Source organism: Mobula hypostoma, chromosome 27 (genome assembly GCF_963921235.1).
Source record: "Mobula hypostoma chromosome 27, sMobHyp1.1, whole genome shotgun sequence".
Classification (NCBI taxonomy): Eukaryota; Metazoa; Chordata; class Chondrichthyes; order Myliobatiformes; family Myliobatidae; genus Mobula; species Mobula hypostoma.
This window is the reverse complement of record NC_086123.1, coordinates 5975485-5997618: the sequence shown is the minus strand read 5'-3', so window position 1 is coordinate 5997618 and position 22134 is coordinate 5975485. Positions and strand designations below refer to the sequence as shown.

Below are 22134 nucleotides of genomic sequence, written 5' to 3'. Positions count from 1 at the left end.
ATCTTCTCCCTAGCACATGACATCAGTCTTTCCTCCCTTAAGGCACACTTTTAATATATATAAAAAAAAAATTACCTTGCTGAGAATCTTTTGTTATGCACTCTTTTTTTTCTGGCTGTTAATTTTTGTCCCATTGTGCACTGAAATGCCTTGGGACATTTTGCTGTGTCAAATGTACTCTATTAAAATCAGGTATTACTTCTAGCTGAGAAGGACTAGGAGCAAAAATGAATACAAATCAAATTAGTGTTGTATATAATGCAGAGTTTTTTCTTGATTAAGCAAAATAATATTTGGGAATTGGGGATTAGGTTGTGGAATAAAGTTAAGATGTCTTTATAAGTGGTACTGTTCCAGTTCATTTTGTGTGAGGGTACCATATGTGCCAGGTTAAAAGCCCAAGGAATGTGCAGAACTTGGTCTACTAACTATTTATTAGTTTTCTTTTAAGGTTGAAAGAAATAAGATTTCTCTAATTCTGCTGGTAAATCACTCATGGTCTACTTACTTGCAGTCTAGTTTTCACTTAAATCTTCATGTTCCATTGTAGGTTGGTTTGTCACTGTGATATCAGGGGAAGATGGTCCTGCATACTAATGTCAAGGTATTGTCTTTTCTACTTTTCAGCATCATTACTGTCAACAATTCTGGACCCTTTCTTAAGCAGCAAGCAGAGATTGGTGATGATGAAGGTAATTGATCATTGCAATTATCAACTTGTTTGTCTGGACTAAAAGTCTCCTGTTAATATAAACCTTTGGTTCCATTATAAACCTGTCTTAAATATGCACATTTCTAGTGTATCATTTTAAAATCTGGAAGTGTTATTAGAAGTGTATTTCAGTGTGAAGAAATATTTTTAAAAATCTGTGTGCAGGTAGAATTTAGCAGAAAGCTACCTTTATTTTGTCCAATTTTTCAGCCCATCCCTTCGGCCAACTCTTAAAGCAGGTGTGACAGGGTTTAGGCAGCAATCAGGCATGAGTTGATAGGTGGTCATTATCAGCAATAACCACTTCTAGCAAGTGAACTCAACTGACATTACCACTGTCAGGTCCCACACCATCGATCCTCTGCTAATGAAATGCCGTAGCCACAAGAATAGGTCAGAGAATGTGCAAGCTGCAGGACATGATGCATCCTGACATCTTGAGATCTTTTTCACAATTTATAATTCAGAAGCCTGATGGAATATTGTTTGCTTGCATAAATATAACACAAGCAACTTGAGAAGATCAACAGCATCCACGATACTGGTATCTGCTTGGTTGGCTCCCCATAAACTTTGTGAAGCACTTATTCCTCCTTCCCATGGCACATAGCGACATCAGTATATACCATATACAAAAAAAGTTATTCACTGGGTTACTTTGACCGTGTCTGCCACATCTGTGACCTGGGATAGCAAGAAGGATAAGGACAGTACACCACCATGTTTGGGTGTTCTTCCAAGTGGCACGCCGCAGTGACTTGGAAGTATATTGCTAGGTCTAAGTTTTGAAGCACTTTGAATTATAAACCAGCAGTTTAAGGTGACGGCTCACCACCACCACCTCGAGGGCAATTAGGGTTTAGGAACAAATGCTGATCTTGCAAGCAATACCTGTACCCTGGCAATGAATTTTTAGAAAAGAATGAAGGTAGAATAAGAGGGCATCCTTTTCAAAGTTGGATTAATTCTTTTAGGATTATTTTATTTATCATATTTACTGTTTTGGGTGGGTGGGTGGGGGGTGTGGTATGAGGAAAGTCACAGCGGTCAGGTCTCTGCCACTGAGTCTGACACTGTGACGTGGAAGGGAAGTGTGAAAAGAGGTGAGCTGTGGCGATAAAGGATTCATTACTTACAGCAGCAGAAAAAGGGTTCTGTGGTTGAGAAAGATTTCCAGATGGTATGTTGCCTCCTGGGTATCAGAGTCGAGGACATCTCTGATAGAGTCCTCAGCCTTCTTAAGTGGGAGGGTGAACAGCCAGAGGTTGTGGTGTTAAAGTTGAATCTGAATAAAACTTGGGAGACCAGCTTCTGAAAGTTAACACAGTTTATTGCGCACCCTCCTGCAGGAGTTTGAGACCCAGTTGTCAGAGGGAAGGTACGTAAGTACTGCCACCATCCGACAAGTAGGCCCATTCCCTCAGGTTACAGCCGTATATTTATGCTTAGTCAGCCCCATACATTACTGTTGCAAGATGTTATTTGAACTGGTGCGCCCACCAAGTCTGTTGGTGCAAAACTTAGTTACAGATAAGAGACACACAAAAAATGCTGGTGAACGCAGCAGGCCAGGCAGCATCTATAGGAAGAGGTACAGTCGATGTTTCGGGCCGAGACCCTTCGTGAGAGTCTGCTAGATCAAGGCTTAATTACAGTTGGATGTGCTGGCCAGTCCTTATCAGTTATTCCCTTTGCTAGGCCCTGACTTAATTACAGATGGATGTTCATTTCTGTCCTTATTGGTGAGCCCACCTTCCCCTACTCAAATCAGGGTACAATGTACAATGTTATCAAACTCTCAATGTCTCTCTGCCAGCAGGGGAGAACTTAGCTGACTGCTGAAGGCAGAGTTTACTTCAGTTCAAAAATTCTTATTCAGTCCCAATTATTCTTTTAGCCAGAAGTTACATGGGTTCAAAATGATTTTTTTAATTTCCCCAATTCCTCAGTGGTCCATTTCGGTACCAATGACATGGGTAGGAGAGTGACGAAGCTCTGCATGGGGAGTTCAGGGAGGTAGGTGCTAAGATGAAGGTCAGGACATCCAGTGTTGTTATCTCAGGATTGCTACCCATTAGTGAGGCCAGAAATAGGAAGATAATATGGTTAAGCACATGGCTAAAGTGTTGGAGGGAGGACGTCAGATTTTTGGATAATTTGGGCTCTTTCAGGGGACTAATATCCTAGCAGGAAGGTTTGCAAGTGCTGTATTTGGGTGGGTGCCGGGAGAGGGTGTGAATAGACAATAGGTGCAGGAGTAGGCCATTCGGCCCTTCGAGCCAGCACCGCCATTCACTGTGATCATGGCTGATCATCCACAATCAGTACCCCGTTCCTGCCTTCTCCCCATATCCCTTGACTCCGCTATCTTTAAGAGCTCTATCTAATTCCTTCTTGAAAGCATTCAGAGAATTGGCCTCCTCTGCTTTCTGAGGCAGAGCATTCCACAGATCCACAACTCGCTGGGTGAAAAAGTTTTTCCTCAACTCCATTCTAAATGGCCTACCCCTTATTCTCAAATTGTGGCCTCTGGTTCTGGACTCCCCTAACATCGGGAACATGTTTTCTGCCTCTAGTGTGTCCAATCCCTTAATAATCTTATGTTTCAATCAGATCCCCTCCCATCCTTCTAAATTCCAGTGTATACAAGCCCAGTCGCTCCAATCTTTCAACATATGACAGTCCCGCCATCCCGGGTATTAACCTCGTGAACTTCCGCTGGACTCCCTCAATAGCAAGAATGTCCTTCTTCAAATTTGGAGACCAAAACTGTACACAATACTCCAGGTGGGGTCTCACCAGGGCCCTGTACAATTGCAGAAGGACCTCTTTGCTCCTATACTCAACTCCCCTTGTTATGAAGGCAAGCATGCCATTAGCTTTCTTCACTGCCTGCTGTACCTGCATGCTTACTTTCAGTGACTGATGAACAAGGACACCTAGATCTCGTTGTACTTCCCCTTTTCCTATCTTGACTCCATTTAGATAATAATCTGCCTTCCTGTTCTTGCCACCAAAGTGGATAACCTCACATTTATCCACATTAAACTGCATCTGCCCACTCACCTAACCTGTCCAAGTCATTCCTGCATTCTCATAACATCCTCCTCACATTTTACACTGCCACCCAGCTTTGTGTCATCTGCAAATTTGCTGATGTTACCTTTAATCCCTTCATCTAAATCATTAATGTATATTGTAAATAGCTGCGGTCCCAGCACCGAGCTTGCAGTACCCCACTAGTCGTCACCTGCCGTTCTGAAAGGGACCCGTTAATCCCTACTCTTTGTTTCCTGTCTGCCAACCAATTTTCAATCCATGTCAGTACCCTACCCCCAATACCATGTGCTTTAATTTTGCCCACTAATCTCCTATGTGGGACCTTATCAAAGGCTTTCTGAAAGTCCAGGTACACTACATCCACTGGCTCTCCCTTGTACGTTTTCATAGTTACATCCTCAAAAAAAAAAATTCCAGAAGATTAGGCAAGCATGATTTCCCCTTCGTAAATCCATGCAGACTCAGACTGATCCTGTTACTGCCATCCAAATGTGCCGCTATTTCAGGTTAAACTAGAGTTGCAGGGTAATGGGAGTTGGAGTGCCAGAACAGATAGTGGAGACCGATGATGTTAAGGCCTCAGACAAAGTCAGGAATCAAAAGGTTGCTCATGGTGTGATTCAATATTCGGAGCTGCATTATATTTCAATGCAAGGAGTAATGTGGGAAGGCAGATGAGCTCAGGGCTTGGATCAATGCATGGAATTGTGATATTGTAGCCATTAGTGAGACTTGGTTGGAGGGGGGCAGACCTGGCAGCTCAAGGGGTTCCATTGTTTTAGACACGACAGAGTGGAAGGGATTAAAGGAAGAGGGGTGGTGTTACTAGTTGAGGAAATGTCACTGCAGTACTTAGTCGGGGAAGACTGGAGAACTTATCTAATTATGGGTGGAACTGAGGAATAAGAAAGGTATGACCATGTTAATGGGGCTATATTACAGAACACCCAACCAGCCATGGGATTTAGAGGAACAAATTTGTAGACAGCAAACTGCTGCAAGAAACGTGATTGTCATCTTGGGTGAGTTTAGCTTTCCACATATTGACTGGAATTCACATACTGTAGCAGAAGTTAATGGGATAGAGTTTGTCAAATGTATTCAGGAAAGTTTCCTTAATCAGTACGTAGAAGTCCCAACTACAAGAGAGTGTCAGATGCTTGATCTGCCATTAGAGAATGAGACAGGCAGGTGACAGAAGTTTGTATAGGGGACACTTTGCATCCAGTAATCAAAATGCCATTAGTTTCAAAGTAACCATGCAGAAGGATGGGTCTGGTCTGCGGGTTGAGATTCAAAATTGCAGAAAGGCCAATTTTGATGGTATCAGAAAGGATACCATCCTGTGTGGATTCGGACGGGCTGTTTTCTGGCAAAGGTGTACTTGGTAAGTGGGAGGCCTTCAAAAGTGAAATTTTGAGTGTAGAAAGCTTGTATACGCCTGTCAGAATAAAAGGTAGAGATAATAGGTTTGCGAAACCCTGATTAAGAAAAAAGGTGTGTAGTAGGTATAGGCAGTTTGGAACAAATGAAATACTCATAGAGTACATGAAATGCAAGGGAACAATTAAAGAAATCAGGAGGGCTGAAAGAAGGCACGAGGTTGCCCTAGCAGACAAGGTGAAGGAACATCCAAAGGGATTCTACAAAGATGTTAAGAGCAAAAGAATTACAAAGGATAAAATTGGTCCCCTGGAAGACCAGAATGGTAATCCATGTGTGGAGCCAGAAGAGATGGGGAGACTTTTTTTGTATCTGAATTTACTTGGGAGATGGACACAGTCTATACAAAGCAGCATTGGCTTCATGGACCCTATTCAGAATAGAGGAGGAGCTGTTTGCTGTTTGGAGGAAATTAAGGTGGACAAATCCCCAGCGCTGTTGAGGTGTTCTCTCAGACCCTGTGGGAGGCAAGTGCAGAAATTGCAGGGGCCCTAGCAAAGATATTTAAATCATCCTTTGTGAGGGGTGATGTACCGGAAGATTGGAGGATGGCTAATGTTATTCTGTTGTTTAAGAAAGACTCTTTAAAAATAAGGCAGGTGAGCCTGACATCAGTAGGGGGAAAGTTGGAAGGTACTTTAAGGGCCTGGATATGGGTATTTGGATAGACATGGACTGATTATGGATAGTCAGCATGGCTTTGTTTGTGGTAGGTTGTGTCTAACCAGTCTTATTTTTTCAAGGGTGTTACCAGGAAAGTTGATGAAGGCAAGATGGTGAATGTTGGCTATATGGACTTTAACAAGGCATTTGACAAGGTCCCACATGGGACATTGGTCGAGAAGGTTCAGTCGCTCGGCATTCAAGGTGATGTAAATTGGATTAGACATTTGCTTTGTGGGAGAAGCAAGAGAGTGGTCATAGATTTTGATATTGCCTGCCGACTCTCTGACTGGAGGTCTGTGACTGGAGTGCCACAGAGATTGGTGATCCCTGTGATCTGGATGATAATGTGATTATTGGGATCAGCAAATTTGCTGTGAAACATGATTGGGGATATAGTGGACAGCAAAGAAGGCTATCAGAGCTTGCAGCTGGAACTGGACCAGCTGGAAAACACCAGATGGAATTTAATGTAGGTAAGTGTGAGATGTTACACTTTGGTAGGACTTGCATGGTGAGCTGTAAGGCACTGAGGAGTGCGGTAGAACAAAGGGATCTGGGAATACAGGTCCATAATTTGCTGAAAGTGGCATCACAGGTAGATAGGGTTGTAAATAAAGCTATCGGCACATTCGCCTTCATATATCAATGTATTGAGTACAGGAGTTGGGATGTTATGTTGACTTTGTGCAAGATGTCGTTGGAGTATTGTGTGTGCTCCTTTGGTCACCTACCTACAGAAGACAAGGTTGAAAGAGTACAACGAAAATTTACAAGGATGTTGCCAGGACTGGAGGACCTGAGTTATGAAGAAAGATTGAATGGGTTAGGAGTTTTTCCTTGGAACATAAAAGACTGAGGGCAAATTTGTTAGAGGTATAAGTTTTAAGGGGAACATGAGGGGAAACTTCACTCAGAAGGTCATAAGTGTAGAACGGCTGCCAGTGCAAATGGCGCATGCAAGCTCAAACTCAATGTTTAAGAGAAATTTGGGTAGGTACATGGATGGTAGGGGTATGGAGGGCTATGGTCCCAGTAGGTCAATGGAAGTAGACCGTTTAAATGGTTAGACCTGGGGTAGATGGACTAGAGGACTTGTTACTGTGATGTACTTTTCTATGGCTCAGTGATCCTATATGGTTTGAAGCATTTCATTTTAAGAATGTTTTGCAGGTTTTCGATTGTTTTCCACATCTATACCTGAGGAGCACAAGAAATTCAAACCCTCATCTCCAGTTAAGTGGAAGCCCCCACCTAGTTCAAGGTAATGCTTCATATTTTTTAAACTGAAAATAATATTGGTTATCTTGCAAATAAAGTAATAAGATGGAATATTTATGCTAGATAGTAGGTGTGCATGATTAATACTCCTTTCTGACACATATAAATGAAAGGATTCATTGCAAAGTCATTTAAACAGGAGTTTGAAATATTAGTTGGGCCACTGACATATTCAGGTTTCTCAAGACCTTTGGAGAATGCAGAGGGGGAGAGGGTCTTGATTATAATTGAAATTCAAGACAAACATTTAGAAAATGGGTTATTGGATATGGGCGCTGAGCTGAAGGAACTGTTTCCACACTACTCCAATTTGAAAAATTGCTCCTTTGTTGCTGTGTTTAAATGTCAGTTTTGATTGTGGAGAGGGGTGCTAACTTTGATTTGTTTAATTCTTGAAGTAGGAATGCTGCTAAAGAACATGATTAACAATGCTTTTGCTAGAATGAAGCAGTTGTTCTGCCAATAATAACCTATTAAATTGAAGAATAACATTATATTGCATCGATTCTAATGACCATACTAGGGAGTGGTATAGTGTGTACTGCACCCAGGTGGGAAAGCTATGCAGCTGGGGTACTATTTTTTCCCTCTTCATTGTTAAAAAGCCTAAATTGGTGGCTTGATCTATGTATAGATTGATTCAGTATGAGTATTTGAATTGTGTCGTATCAGCCAGTGGCACAGTTAAAGGCATTCCATCTGTTTCCACATTTGCTTCCCTTTTATTTGGTTAGAACTCTGTATATTTTTTTTAAAAAAAGCTTTCTTCACACTGCAGGTAATAGCAACTGATTTCGGGTAGGTAGTCTATAGTCTGATGGCAGGAACATTGAATTCTCCAATTTCAGAAAACCTGCTCTTCCTCTGTACCATTCTTTCTCCTTTTGATCTTCCCAGGTCATCTGGCACACCTTCTTTCAAATTCTCATCACTCACCAATTCTCCCCGCCCACTGTTCCATCCATCCGTAGTTTCGTGCTCCAAGTTCCTTGGCCATCAGTTTTCATCATCAACAGCCCTCTGCCTCCCCTATCCCTTCTTGGTCTCGGTCACCATTTCCATCCTTTGCTGTCCTTCCTGACTCCAATAATTAATCAGCACCTCACCTGGATCCACCTGTTTGTCAATACTTTCCCTACATCTCTCCCTCACCACTCTCTCCCTTCTACTCTCAGTGCAGATGAAGGGTCTTGACCCAAAATATCACCTGACCTTTTCCTGTACAGATGCTGGCTGAGTTCCTGTAACAGCTTTTTTTGCTCCAGATTCTAGCATTGGTAGTCTCCTGTGTCTGCATATGATTAATAGTGTAGGCACTAAATGATTAAAACCTTTGCCTTCACACAGTAACCACTTCACCTTTCAGATTCAGCTTTCCAAACCTAAGTTTTTCCATGGAAAATACATATTAAGATTTTTTAAAGCTATGATGGAATGCTGACCGTTACAAGTATATTAGCTAGTTGGACCTTGTGGAGTGAATTAAAATTGTATGAGAATCTTGTTTTCATAGCATGTTTGCGTAAGTTTCTTTTCCTGTGTAAGACTGTGTCCTAAAGCGTAAACTAAGCACTATGAAACCTCTGGAGGTTTCATTAATACTTGTGAAGCAAGGTAGATAAATCCAAGCAGCACATTAATACATCAGGAGAGTCGGTTTGTAAATACATGGTCCACATTCAATCCTGCACAAAGTGACAGATAATAAGAGCAGCATGTTAGCTTGAAGTTACCCTGTGGTGATAATTAAAATCAATTCAGTTAAACCATAATTATAATTGAGGTGTAATGTGCAAATGCATCATTGTGACTTGAAAGGAAGAAGTGGCTTAACAGCAAAGATTTTGATCCCTGTAATGTTTACTTTCATAATTATGTGCCTTTGCATACTGAATGACAGTATTATTCTTTTTTAATAAGTTCCCATCATACTACAGAAAAACAATAACTTAATGAGATGTGTATGCTCATGCAGACTTGACGTTCAGCAGTCTTCATTTCTGCCAAGTTATCCAGATGGGACCTTCTTGCTTGTGTACCTCTTGAACTTTTTCCAGTGCTTCCATCAGTTATCAGTCAGCATGGCTCTGAGTGGAATTACCCAGGGTTTATTTTGAAAGGCAATCTCAAAGTCATTTTCTCAGGCAGTCCATCAGCTTGCTTTTATTCCATTTCTGTGGAATGTGATGGTGACTGACGGTGCTAATGTGAGAATGTCAGGCTCTCCAGTTGTGTAGCAGGAAGCTCTTGATGGTTTTGTTTAGGAGATGCTATATAGCTTCTGCCATTTACAATGTGCTTCTGTCTCTTCAGCAGCACACGGGTTCTCAGTGGCATACTAAGTGGAGCAGGCTCGATGGGCCAAAAAGCCTAATTCTGCTCCTTTTATCTTGTGTCTAACTGTCCCTGATGAAGGGTCATGACCCGAAATGTTGTTGACTAATTGTTCTCATCCATAGATGCTGCCTGTTGAGTTCTTCCAGAGTAACACAAAATGCCGAATTTCCAATATCTGCAGAATCTCTTGTGTTCTAAATGTTCCTCCTCCATTTTTGTGTGGCCAGGGGCTGGGTATTCCCATGAGTCAGTGGGGCTATATCCTTTTGCAAGACAGCTTTGAGAACATCCATGGACATTTTTCCTGTCTAGCTGAGAATCTCTTGCTCTAACAGAGCCTTGAAGAGTGTCCATTTTGAAAATCTGATGTACAGCGTGCGAATATTATGGTCTACACATTGGCAGTAACTGAATTGTAATTGGGGCTTTGATGCCAGAGGTGCTAACCTTGTGAGGATGCTGACTGTGGCTCCCTTAACCTGCTGGTAGATTTGCAGAATATTGTGATAACAGAATTGGTGGCATCTCTCCATTGCCCTGAAGTGCTTGTTGTAAGATGTTCATTTCTCAGATGCTTACAGGAGGGTAGGAATCACAAGTGCCTGGCAGACCAAAAGCTTTGTATTTGATGTCTTGCACCTCACATGTGTGGCAAGAGCTGGTCTGATGCACGAGGTGAATTTAGTCATTGATGGCCATTGTCATTGTGAAGGGGTTCCCAAGATCGAGGAAATGGTCCATATTTTGCAGGGTTTTGCTTTAGATTTTTTTTTATTGTCAGACGATGGTGTCCTTTTGGCAAAGTATCTGGACAGTGTCGGCCTTCCAGAGTTAGGAGATGTCTGCAAGCAAATTTTGCTGGCTGGCACATTCCAGGGTGCAGGACTGAAGTTCAGCAGAGACTTTGCAGTGACTACACTGAGTACTGAGGGGTATGTCTTGTATAATGGCCTCTTCATTGTTTCAAAGGTTTTTTTGTGTAAGGTGGAAGTATGATTACTCCAGATCTGCATTTCTCAACCTTGCCCTGGAGGAACCCTTGAAATAATTTTCAGGTCTCAGGGAACCCCTGTGTTTTTAAAAATTAAATAAATTATTATATCTACTGCTCACTGTACATTAACATGATCAGTAAGTTGTAGATACAATATTCCAAAAATAATTGTCAATGCACTTTTGAGTAGAGAATGAAACTTTAGCCAACCTTTCTTGAAAAAAAGGTAGTTAAGCTAAGCTTTTCTTTCTTTCTTTCTTTCTTTCTTTCTTTCTTTCTTTCTTTCTTTCTTTCTTTCTTTCTTTCTTTCTTTCTTTCTTTCTTTCTTTCTTTCTTTCTTTCTTTCTTTCTTTCTTTCTTTCTTTCTTTCTTTCTTTCTTTCTTTCTTTCTTTCTTTCTTTCTTTCTTTCTTTCTTTCTTTCTTTCTTTCTTTCTTTCTTTCTTTCTTTCTTTCTTTCTTTCTTTCTTTCTTTCTTTCTTTCTTTCTTTCTTTCTTTCTTTCTTTCTTTCTTTCTTTCTTTCTTTCTTTCTTTCTTTCTTTCTTTCTTTCTTTCTTTCTTTCTTTCTTTCTTTCTTTCTTTCTTTCTTTCTTTCTTTCTTTCTTTCTTTCTTTCTTTCTTTCTTTCTTTCTTTCTTTCTTTCTTTCTTTCTTTCTTTCTTTCTTTCTTTCTTTCTTTCTTTCTTTCTTTCTTTCTTTCTTTCTTTCTTTCTTTCTTTCTTTCTTTCTTTCTTTCTTTCTTTCTTTCTTTCTTTCTTTCTTTCTTTCTTTCTTTCTTTCTTTCTTTCTTTCTTTCTTTCTTTCTTTCTTTCTTTCTTTCTTTCTTTCTTTCTTTCTTTCTTTCTTTCTTTCTTTCTTTCTTTCTTTCTTTCTTTCTTTCTTTCTTTCTTTCTTTCTTTCTTTCTTTCTTTCTTTCTTTCTTTCTTTCTTTCTTTCTTTCTTTCTTTCTTTCTTTCTTTCTTTCTTTCTTTCTTTCATAAATTCTAAAAACTGATAAGGAAAGTGTAATAATTTTTCTGTTAAATAACTGGCTTAAGCAACTGCATTTTCTGAACTAACCAATCACGATGGAAGTGACGTTCGATAATCAGAACGTGCTCCCCACAGGACATTCCACCCCTCGAAAGTTGCAAACGTGATGAGCCAACCTTCAGACTAGTATGACTTTTGTGAACTCCCAAGTAAGCTACATATAAAACACAAAGTACAATACCCAGTACTGTAACCCAACAGTCACCCCAAGTACATTACAGTAGTCCACCTTTCTCCCTGTGCCCCAAAGGCCAGTAGCCCCACCCAAGACTGTAATGGCCAATGAGCTGTTTCTTTTCCTCACCCCACCTCCACTTAATCTTGTACACTAACTCTGAGATGTGATCAACCAGGTGAGTGATTTTTACCTGAGCCGTCAGGAATGTAGGTGCAGCATTCTTGACCAATAACGGTACAGGTGCGACCTTCCTTTGTGAGCAAGTAATCTAAGGTCATTGAAATCAGTTCTCGGGACAGTCTGCCTGCATCATGCTGAGAAAGGCTATCATTCAAAGCCTTCTTTCATTTTGTAATGGCCCTCTTACTGACCAGCATGGGCAAGGTGCTCATCCAGGCATAGGGGTATTATATATACGGCAGCACCTATCAACTACATCACTCTGTGGAGCCACAGGTAGGCTTACAAATTGCATATCCAGTAAGTGCTATTCAGCATCTAACAAGATCTCAGCTTCACAATGCCATTTGGCATAGACACCAGCCATCCCAGGATACTGTTCCTGCTCACAGTTGCCATTCACCTTTCACCTAGTACCGGTACTCAACATTCCCCTTGCACCAATACTCTTTGGTGGGGAAGTCACTAAGAATCAGTACCTTTCTATTTCAACAAACGGTACTTGGGGAAAATGCCAGCTCTTAAAGTACTTGCTCCACTGAGGTTATTAAGGCTTAAGCCCCTTAAGGCTGTTACCTTACTCTGGGTTGAGGTAGGCTCGAATAGACCATCTCCTCCCAGCTCCCCAAAACAGAATGCCAAATTATGAGAAGCCAGATAATTTCTCCTAACAGTCTTTTCTTCGTCATCAAAGGGATTGATATCTGTGGCCTCCCTTCCGTGATGTAGTAAGGAGTACTCATATAAATTCAGCAATCTGAATCGTTGGTCCAGTGTACAACTTCAAACGCCATCCCTGGGACTGTATCACAGGATCTCTCACCACAAGTTAGCATCCACCACTTTACTGTCCTGTATACAGGGCGATACAAGTGCACTTACTCCTGATTAGTTGCTGGATGTTTAGAAAACACAAAAACAGAACTACTCGAATTGCTCCGCAAAACCTCATTCCCTCTGAAATGTGGGCATTTCATATCCCGAATAAAATTTCTACCCCATCAACTCAAATTTCATACGGCCAGAATGAAAAGTGAGTCATCCCTAAAGCAAATTGCATGGGGAAACGAATAACAAAGTAGCAGATTAAGACACAATAAACATGTCACAGACTAAACAATCACAAGAAATAAAGTAACTGATTAGAACATAAAACACTAAGCCCAGACTGTACTCCTTTTCTTAACTTTGTATGGAATGGCAACAACTTAGCATGCTGTTTGTTTGTGGGAAATTAACTGTTATCAGAGAACTGAGCAAAAAAAGGCCCAGCACCTTCAGAGTCTCTTAAAGGCTAAATACATGTGCACACGCATGTGACCACACCTCCAATTTCTCCACATTCAAATCATTCACATCATTCACACTCTTATTTACAGGGAATGCAGATTGAATGACCTTCTCCCTACAACAGAGGTATGAATGTACTAGCCTCCTCTCACCCCTGATTCTGTTGAGCATTAGACTTTGTAGGGAATCCTGAATAAAATGTGGGGAATCTGGCAGAGGACAAAAGGAATCCTTGTCAGGAGAGTACTGAGAGAATGACTCTTCCCACTCAAAAGTCTCCCTCTCTTGTTTCCCTTGCCAGTATTTCCAACGCATTGCATAGAGGGTGGGGGTGGGAGCCCAATTTACCTGCTCCACCAAGACCCCAGCTTTGAGCAATGTTAAAAAATATTTCTTAACAGAATAAGCAGAATATCCCCACTTCTCGTAAAAAGCATGTCTACCATATGCTAACATAAGAGAAATGGTTCTGCTTTAAATTTTTATTTGTTGTTAAACATAGCTTACGCAGTACCTGTACGCTGAATAGTGTGATCCTTGAGCTTGATGGTTTTTGACTAGAGTTGAAATATCTGGTTCAAGTTGTGACAGTAAACACCTTGAGTACCCATGCGTAATAACGTCCAAGCGGTTTTTGTTTTTTTTTGAGTATGTGGCTCATTGCACTAAGGCCTCTTTCAACAAGGTAGGAGGATGAAAATGCAATGAAGAGCAGTTTGGCTCTTCTCCAAAGACCAGGAAACTTTGTATGACAGTGTAGCCACATACCACAAAAGCTGACATTTTTTTGAAAAGCATTTTTTTTCTTCATCGCTCAGAATTTCTTGCAAATTCTCTTCCTGTTCTTCCACCTTGCAAAGAAATGGGTTAATTACACAGTCTGGAATTTCCAGAGCATTCAAATCCTTGAATCGATTCTGAAAATTCTTCTTTAGTGACTGCAGATATAAGTAGTACTCTTGCAAACCACTGTCTGTGAAAGAGTTCCATACTTTCCATGCAGGGAAGCTGTGAGAACATTCTTCACCCTATGTTTTGCTTGTATATTTGCTATTTTCCTATAAAAATGGACATTGTACTTTTTGTCTGGATTAAATTGAAATTCTCACCCTGCAGTTTCATATTTAGAATGTTCATTTTGTCATGCAGGTTAGCTAGGTATGCCTCACCTCTATGTAGAAGTTCAATCTTGTTTTCTAAGCAAAAATTCAACCTTTCATATGGTGCTTCATCTGTTGCACAAAAAATAATGTTCCTAATCAGAATATTTTTATCCTCAATATACATTTGGGCTCCAAATAGAGTGATCCTCTGTTGATATTTTTCTCTTTTTACAAAAGAGAATCGCTTCATAAACTTTTCCATTTTTGAAAACCGTACAAATGTCATTAGCAATGCCTTGTTATCTTGCACAGTTGACTCATCCAGTTGTATCCAAAAATTCTGTTTTTTTTCTGTAGCTCTGCATAGCTCATTGTCTTTGCTCATTTTGCCAATATGACTAGCTACAGAGTTATTACTCAGAGGAATTGATTTTAAAATACTGGTATCCATTTTAAGAACAATGGTGAGCACTTCTGATACAGCAGACGTTATTAATCTTTCACCATTTATGAGATTTTCCACACTTTGCTATCGTTTTGGAAATGTTATAAGAAGCAATGAACCCCTGTCAAGGTAATTTTTAGCTTTCTAGGCAAACAACTCGAGTGTTTTATTTTCTGGAACTGAGTGATACTGTAAGTAGCCTTTTCAGAGTACTGCAATCTTGATGGTTTCATGGCTTCATTAGATAGTACAGTATTACAAATAAGACGTGGCATCACTGATCTGATGAGAACGGAATAAAGCAATGCTTCAGTTATGTAACATTATATTGGTGCACTTTCTATAGTTTCTGTTTCTTAGCAGGATTAGAATTTAAGGCTTCACCGCCTTCAGACTCATAGAGATCATGCCGTACATATTTATCCATCATTAATGGGGCTAAATTAAAGATTAACACAAACTGGGAATGCTAATCGGATGTTGATGACGGTAACTAGTTGGCGCGGGTCGAATGCGGATGGCACACAAAGGAACTGCGAGGCAAAGATGAAGATGATCACAACAGCAAAATTACAATGACAAGGATTCAGATGGGAATCTGAATGTTGGTCAGGATAAAGCTGGTGTTCGACTCGCTACCTTTACGCTATTCCAGTTAGCGCAGTTGACCAATTACATAAGGTTTCATTATCCCCAAAGATGTCTCTTGACCACACATATGAAGCTGCGGTCGCTTTGAACACCTCAAGAGGAATCCTTGGTCGGCAGGTTCACTGACTCTATTTCACCATTTGGTTTTGGCCAGCACTGTATTGTTATGCGACCTGTTTTCCATAGATCTGTAGAGAAAATTGAGCGCGGTGTACTTGAGTTCCCAAATGTTAAATTGCATGAATTTGCTCCATGCCATGAGTCAAGGGAAACTGTTGAGTACTCTGGTTTCTAATTTATGCATCCCCAATAATGTCTGTTTAGTTGCTAAGGCCGGCTGAGGTTGCCGAGTTTCAGATGCGTTGGGACAGTGAGGGCTCACCACCTAGAGAGCTGTGGTTATTCCTGTGTTCCAGTTCCTCAGTCATACATTTTTTGTTGTAGAGCAGGCACTTCTTTCAATGATCTGTCTGGTGTCATGCTGCTTACCAACACCCCCCCCCCCCCGGAAGACTTCTATTTCCTTTCCCCTCATGCCCCCTTAGGACACATAACTAACATAACTATTCCTGTTAGGAATCACTGCTCTAAACCCTGCAATAATTGAATCACTACTTGTAGGATGACCAAAAGCTGGTGCTATTAAAGACACCATTACCCTTTTTACCATAGAAACATAGAAAACATACAGCACAATACAGGCCCTTTGGCCCACAAAGCTATGCCGAACATGTCCCTACCTTAGAACTACCTAAGCTTTACCCATAGCCCTCTTTTTCTAAGCTCCATGTAGCCATCCAGGAGTCTCTGAAAAGACCCTATCATTTCCGCCTCCACCACTGCCGCCAGCAGCCCATTCCACGCACTCACCACTCTGCGTGTTTTTTTTAAAAATAAACAACAACTTACCTCTGACATCTCCTCTGTACCTACTTCCAAGCACCTTAAAACTATGCCCTCTCCTGCTAGCCATTTCAGCCTTGGGGGGTGGGGGGGAGGAAAGCCTCTGACTATCCACACAGTCAATGCCTCCTATTATCTTGTATACCTCTATCAAGTCACCTCTCATCCTCCGTTGCTGCAAGAAGAAAAGGCTGAGTTCACTCAACCTATTCTCATAAGGCATGTTCCCCAATCCAGGCAACATCCTTGTAAATCTCCTCTGCACCCTTTCTGTGGTTTCCACATCCTTCCTATGGTGAGGTGACCAGAATTGAGCACAGTACTCCCAAGTGGGGTCTGACCAGGGTCCTATATAGCTGCAACATTCTCGGCTCTTAAACTCAATCCCACGATTGATTAAGGCCAATACACCATATGCCTTTTTAACCAGAATCAACCTGCGTAGCAGCTTTGAGTGTCCTATGGAGTAGGACCCCAAGATTCCTCTGATCCTCCATACTGCCAAGAGTCATACCATTAATACTATATTCTGCTATCATATTTGACCTACCAAAATGAACCACCTCACACTTACCTGGGTTGAACTCCATCTGCCACTTCTCAGCCCAGTTTTGCATCCTATCAATGGCCCATTGTAACCTCTGACAGCCCTCCACACTATCCATAGCATCCCCAACCTTTGTGTCATCAGCAAATTTACCCCATCCCTCCACTTCCTCATCCAGGTCATTTATAAAAATCACAAAGAGTAGGGGTCCCAGAACAGATCCCTGAGGCACACCACTGGTCACCAGCCTCCATGCAAGATATAACCCATCTACATGCACTGTTTGCGTTCTGTGGGCAAACCAGTTCTGGATCCACAAAGCAATGTCCTCTTTGATCCTATGCCTCCGTACTTTGTCAATAAGCCTTGCATGGGTTACCTTATCGAATGCCTTGCTGAAATCCATATACACTGTTCAAATGTCTCGCTAAAATCCATATACACATATCCATGTGTCCTGTCATTCCAGAAGTTAATTCAATATCCTCTGGTGGGCTACCACTATTGCAGTATAATTCTCTGGTAAGAGCCCATTGGCATGCCCCCTTTTATTGTGCTCCATTCCAGTTGGGGTTTTAAATTCCATTCAGTAAGAGTGGGATACCCAAGTTTAACTGTAGCTGTTACTCAACCCATAGTGATACATTATGCTCGGGATGCAAGCGGTATTCTCAGGGCATTATTACTCATATGTTCGGATGGTAGGCTTCCTAATGCACCTATCTCTTTATTAATTTGGATCACTCTGGTAGCCTCCACATCCCATATTCTCTGTAACCATGTGGCCAAAGACTTCACAGGCTCTAGTCTGTACCTGCCCCCTGAACTAGCTAAATCCTTAGCGGAAAATTCTCTGACCTCTCTTGTCTCAAAGAGACCCGTTATACCATTCCCCACACGTTCCTGATCCCCTTCCCCTCGTCTGTCCCCCCCCCCGCGGAGGAAGAAACCATGAAATGATGCCCCCAAATTCCATTCAGTAAGAGTGGGATACCCAAGTTTAACTGTAGCTGTTACTCAACCCATAGTGATACATTATGCTCGGGATGCAAGCGGTATTCTCAGGGCATTATTACTCATATGTTCGGATGGTAGGCTTCCTAATGCACCTATCTCTTTATTAATTTGGATCACTCTGGTAGCCTCCACATCCCATATTCTCTGTAACCATGTGGCCAAAGACTTCACAGGCTCTAGTCTGTACCTGCCCCCTGAACTAGCTAAATCCTTAGCGGAAAATTCTCTGACCTCTCTTGTCTCAAAGAGACCCGTTATACCATTCCCCACACGTTCCTGATCCCCTTCCCCTCGTCTGTCCCCCCCCCCCGCGGAGGAAGAAACCATGAAATGATGCCCCCAACGGCGCATGTGGAACGCGCAATCACTGGCTTGGGCCATACTGCTTCAGACTTGCAGGGGAAAGGGTGATCTTTTCAAGGATTAAACCAAGGGGTCCACGCTACCCTCCCCTTCATTTTCATCATTCAGCCAGACATCCCCATCACCAACCCTACAGTAGAGGATCATCACTCTACCTCATCATGGCTTGCACCTTAACCGGGTCGGGCTGCCAATCTGCTTGGTACGCAGTGTCTAAGTGCTGTAGCTTCATTACCTGACAAGCTATCTCCATATTCTTAAACTCCAACTTTGCAGCATCACTCTGCGCCATTGATAGGGATTCTCTCAGAATAATACAGCACTAACTGAGATTTTCCAGTTCATTCTTAAGACTCATTATCATTTTATACTGATGTCTTACAATTGTTGCAAACAGTCAGAAAGTATCCCGCCGGCTATCCTTTCTCCTGGGAAAACCCAACAATTTAAGTATGGAAACAATGTGATGTCCTGTGTTAACTCTAGTGAAATCTAACTGATCTGCCGGCATTCCATAACCCGTCAGTAGGTCAGTGAGACTTCCAAAGCTATGACTATTATCTATCCAACCTGGGACTTTGCATTTCTCATATGGAGGGTCGACTCCTGTAAATAACCTTTTAACGAAAGGTATTTCGACTCAAAAAGCCACACCTGCTCACAGCACCAAATGTAATGTTGAATCAGGTTTACAAATCTGGCAAGTGAGACAGAAAACACTGACTGTGAATAATTATATTAATCATTTATTTGCAAACAGTAAAAATTTGACCAAACATTCATGTTCCCCAAATTACAGAAACTACAAGGCTGAGTATTCAGCAAACGTACTTGGCTAAAAGCGTGCGCAGAGCATACCTTCCTAATGGTCACGTGCACCACTTGCGTTAAAGGAAGAGAGAGAAAGAACCTCCTTCACATGCTCTCTATAAACCCAGGATGTGTGAAACTACACCAGGCACCTAACCAATAGGAAAAGCAGCTGCAGTTTCTAAACAAACCAATCAAAATGAAAGTGACTTTCCACATTCAAAATAAGCCATTTCACATTGAACACTTGAATGGGGCATCCTACTTCATTTAATCATTAGTGAAAGATTTGAACGGTTAAAGGCCGTGTATTAAAGATTATTTTCCTTCTAACCCTAATACCTATTTGTCCATAAAACAATTGTTAATAGCCATTCTTTGTTCCGAGTTGAATTGGACCCATTATGGGAACAAGGGTATCACTTCCAGGAATAGGGAATATGCAACTGTGACATTTACATTTTCCGGGTTCATCAACTTTCTCTTGCAACTAAGTGTGTACAGGATGTCATTAATCATGGTCTGGTTAATATTGCAGTGACTCAGACAGCGAATTGGAGCGTCTGAAGGAAGCAGTGGTTTCGGGCAATGACTTGCTTCAGCAAAGTTCCATCATCGGCAATCAGCCAGAGACAATTTGTGATGAAGGCCCCATTGAGGGCAAACTCAAAGAAAGACAAAAGAAAAAGAAAAAGAAAAAGCTGGCTGTTGAAGGTCAGAACGATTGGAAAGGGGATGAGGTAGAAGTTTTAAAGAGAAAATCAAAACAGAAGTGGCAAATTCTAGAAAATGGACACAAATAAACTGAATTTCCTGATGAAACTCTTAAGGGACAAGGACACCTCTTCAAAGCAGAAGGTGCTGATGTTGAAAGAAGAAAGAAGAAAAGAAAGAAACTAAAAAATGACAAACCTGTACTCAAAATTCTTAAGAAAGAAAGAGTTGTGGTGGCAGATTGGTTATGACAGCTTACCACGTTCATTGAGGGACTTCACCTATTTCAAAGGACAGTGCTTACTCTAGGTGATGTTTTTGAAGCTTTTCTTTTGTGTACTTTTTGGCTAATTATTTTGAAATGATATGAATCTCCAAATGAGAAAAGAAAGCAAAGATTTTTCTTTTTTGCACCCTGCCGTCTAGCCCTAGGGAAAAGGTCTTTCATTGCAGATCTTTTGGACTGATTCAACTGAATTGTGTATAATGAACTGTCACTTGAAAGAACTGTGATTCTGGAGCTCGTTGTTCCACGTATCTCCTATTATCTACCTGAAAAGATAATGGTTCCTTTATTCATTGCTGTGTCAAATTGGTCTGATCTATGTTTGAAATTTGAACTGCAGCTATTTTGGTTTATTTTTGAATCTTGAATATTTTTTGCTTTCATTTTTAATTATTTTAACACTATTGTGATTTAAATACTGACTCAAAGAACCTTTGTCTATTTTAATTTTGTTGTCTTGCTGTTAATTCTTAAGTAGTTTGTTTACAGCCACGTCACCAGTGCTCTGCTTTCTTTCCCAATATATCATCGGTTTAAAACAATGCTTTTATTTTTAAAAAATCAATATCTTTGCAACAACACATTGGATGGTGCAGATGGCATGGAAATTGCAAGAACAAAACTTCAACTGGTTTGCCCAACTGCTCTCATTCCCAAGATATGTTGCTGTGTGAAAAATTGCTTGAATCAGTGTGCTACGTGATGCTACAGTCTTTGCTATTCATCACACATACCTTCGACGCCTCTCCTTCCCAGTGCTCTGGCCAGGCATTAAATCTTCATGTGAGGACAGGCAATGAGGTTCAGAAACCACATAAAATGTATATCTAATTATGTATGTGTTAGACTTGAGTGATAGTCCATTTCAGCCAAGAGCTGTAGATAGCAGTCAGACGTGGATGCTTTCCCTTTGTTTATTTTAATAACAAAACTGTATTTTTAGATTTATTTATCAAATGTACAGTGAAATGTTATTTGTACTAAGAAGCAACACACCCAAGGACGTGCTGGGGCAGCCCATAAATGTCGCCATACATTCCTGCACCAACCAAGCAATGCCCATTGTGCACAGCAGAACACGTAACATACCAAACAACAAAGTAAAACTTGATAATGTATGTACTCTGCATTCTCACAATTAAATGGATCCTTGGAATAGAGAAATTAGAGTTCAGTCCTTGTATTGTCTAATGACCTGCTCTTTGGAGGTTTGGTTATTGCTACAGAGGGACGGACGGAGGCTTGTGTGGAACATACCAATGTGAAGAATGAGCTGCACATGAGAGAGATTTGCATAGGAGCTAGATTAGGCTATTGATCAGGTCTTGCCATTCAATGAAGTAATGGCTGACCTGATGTTTCATTTTTCTCTCCTTACAGGTGCTTACAACTACTGAAATAGTAGGTTTTTAATATCTAATTGTTGACAAATTATCTGAAGCTACTGTAGATTCCGGTTCTTTACTGGATGATTATTTCCTGTTATTCCGTAGCACGAGATGTGTCAAAGTTACTTGCTGTTTTGCTTTCCACTTTAAGAACCTTTTTAACAAACAAATGTTTTCTTTTAAGAAGTAAAGGGCAAACTCGTCCCTTGTCCAGACCGGCTGGGTTATTTGGTGTGTATAATTAGCTGATCGTGCTTTCCATTACAGTAGGACATCAACACATTCATTCATTTAGAGCAGGGATTTCTCTGGCAATTCAGATTAAAAAGCCCCTGGATAAATTCCTGGTACATAAATTTCTCTAGGGATAAAATTAGGTTAAAGACATTAAAATCATTTTACTTGGTCTATTTTAGTGAAGCTGTTAATTATTTTCATTGGGAGAAAATCTTTGTCAAAAGGTAGTGACAGAAATTTCATGCAACACACATCAAAGTTGCTGGTGAACGCAGCAGGCCAGGCAGCATCTATAGGAAGAGGCGCAGTCGACGTTTCAGGCCGAGACCCTTCGTCAGGACTAACTGAAGGAAGAGTGAGTAAGGGATTTGAAAGCTGGAGGGGGAGGGGGAGATGCAAAATGATAGGAGAAGACAGGAGGGGGAGGGATAGAGCCGAGAGCTGGACAGGTGATAGGCAAAAGGGGATACGAGAGGATCACGGGACAGGAGGTCCGGGAAAA

The 22134-nt window shown here is 41.1% G+C and overlaps 1 protein-coding gene across 1 annotated transcript in view; it reads left to right on the top strand.

The window, feature by feature from the left end:
- Window positions 1-21898, top strand: part of c27h12orf43 (chromosome 27 C12orf43 homolog) — a 30487-nt gene extending 8589 nt beyond the window's left edge. The window contains exons 4-6 of the mRNA XM_063034059.1: window positions 628-692; window positions 7052-7142; window positions 19546-21898. Of these exons, the coding sequence (XP_062890129.1) occupies window positions 628-692; window positions 7052-7142; window positions 19546-19810 (421 nt within the window). The 3' untranslated portion in view covers window positions 19811-21898. The remainder of the gene's footprint in view (window positions 1-627; window positions 693-7051; window positions 7143-19545) is intronic.
- The last annotated feature ends 236 nt before the right edge of the window (window positions 21899-22134 follow it).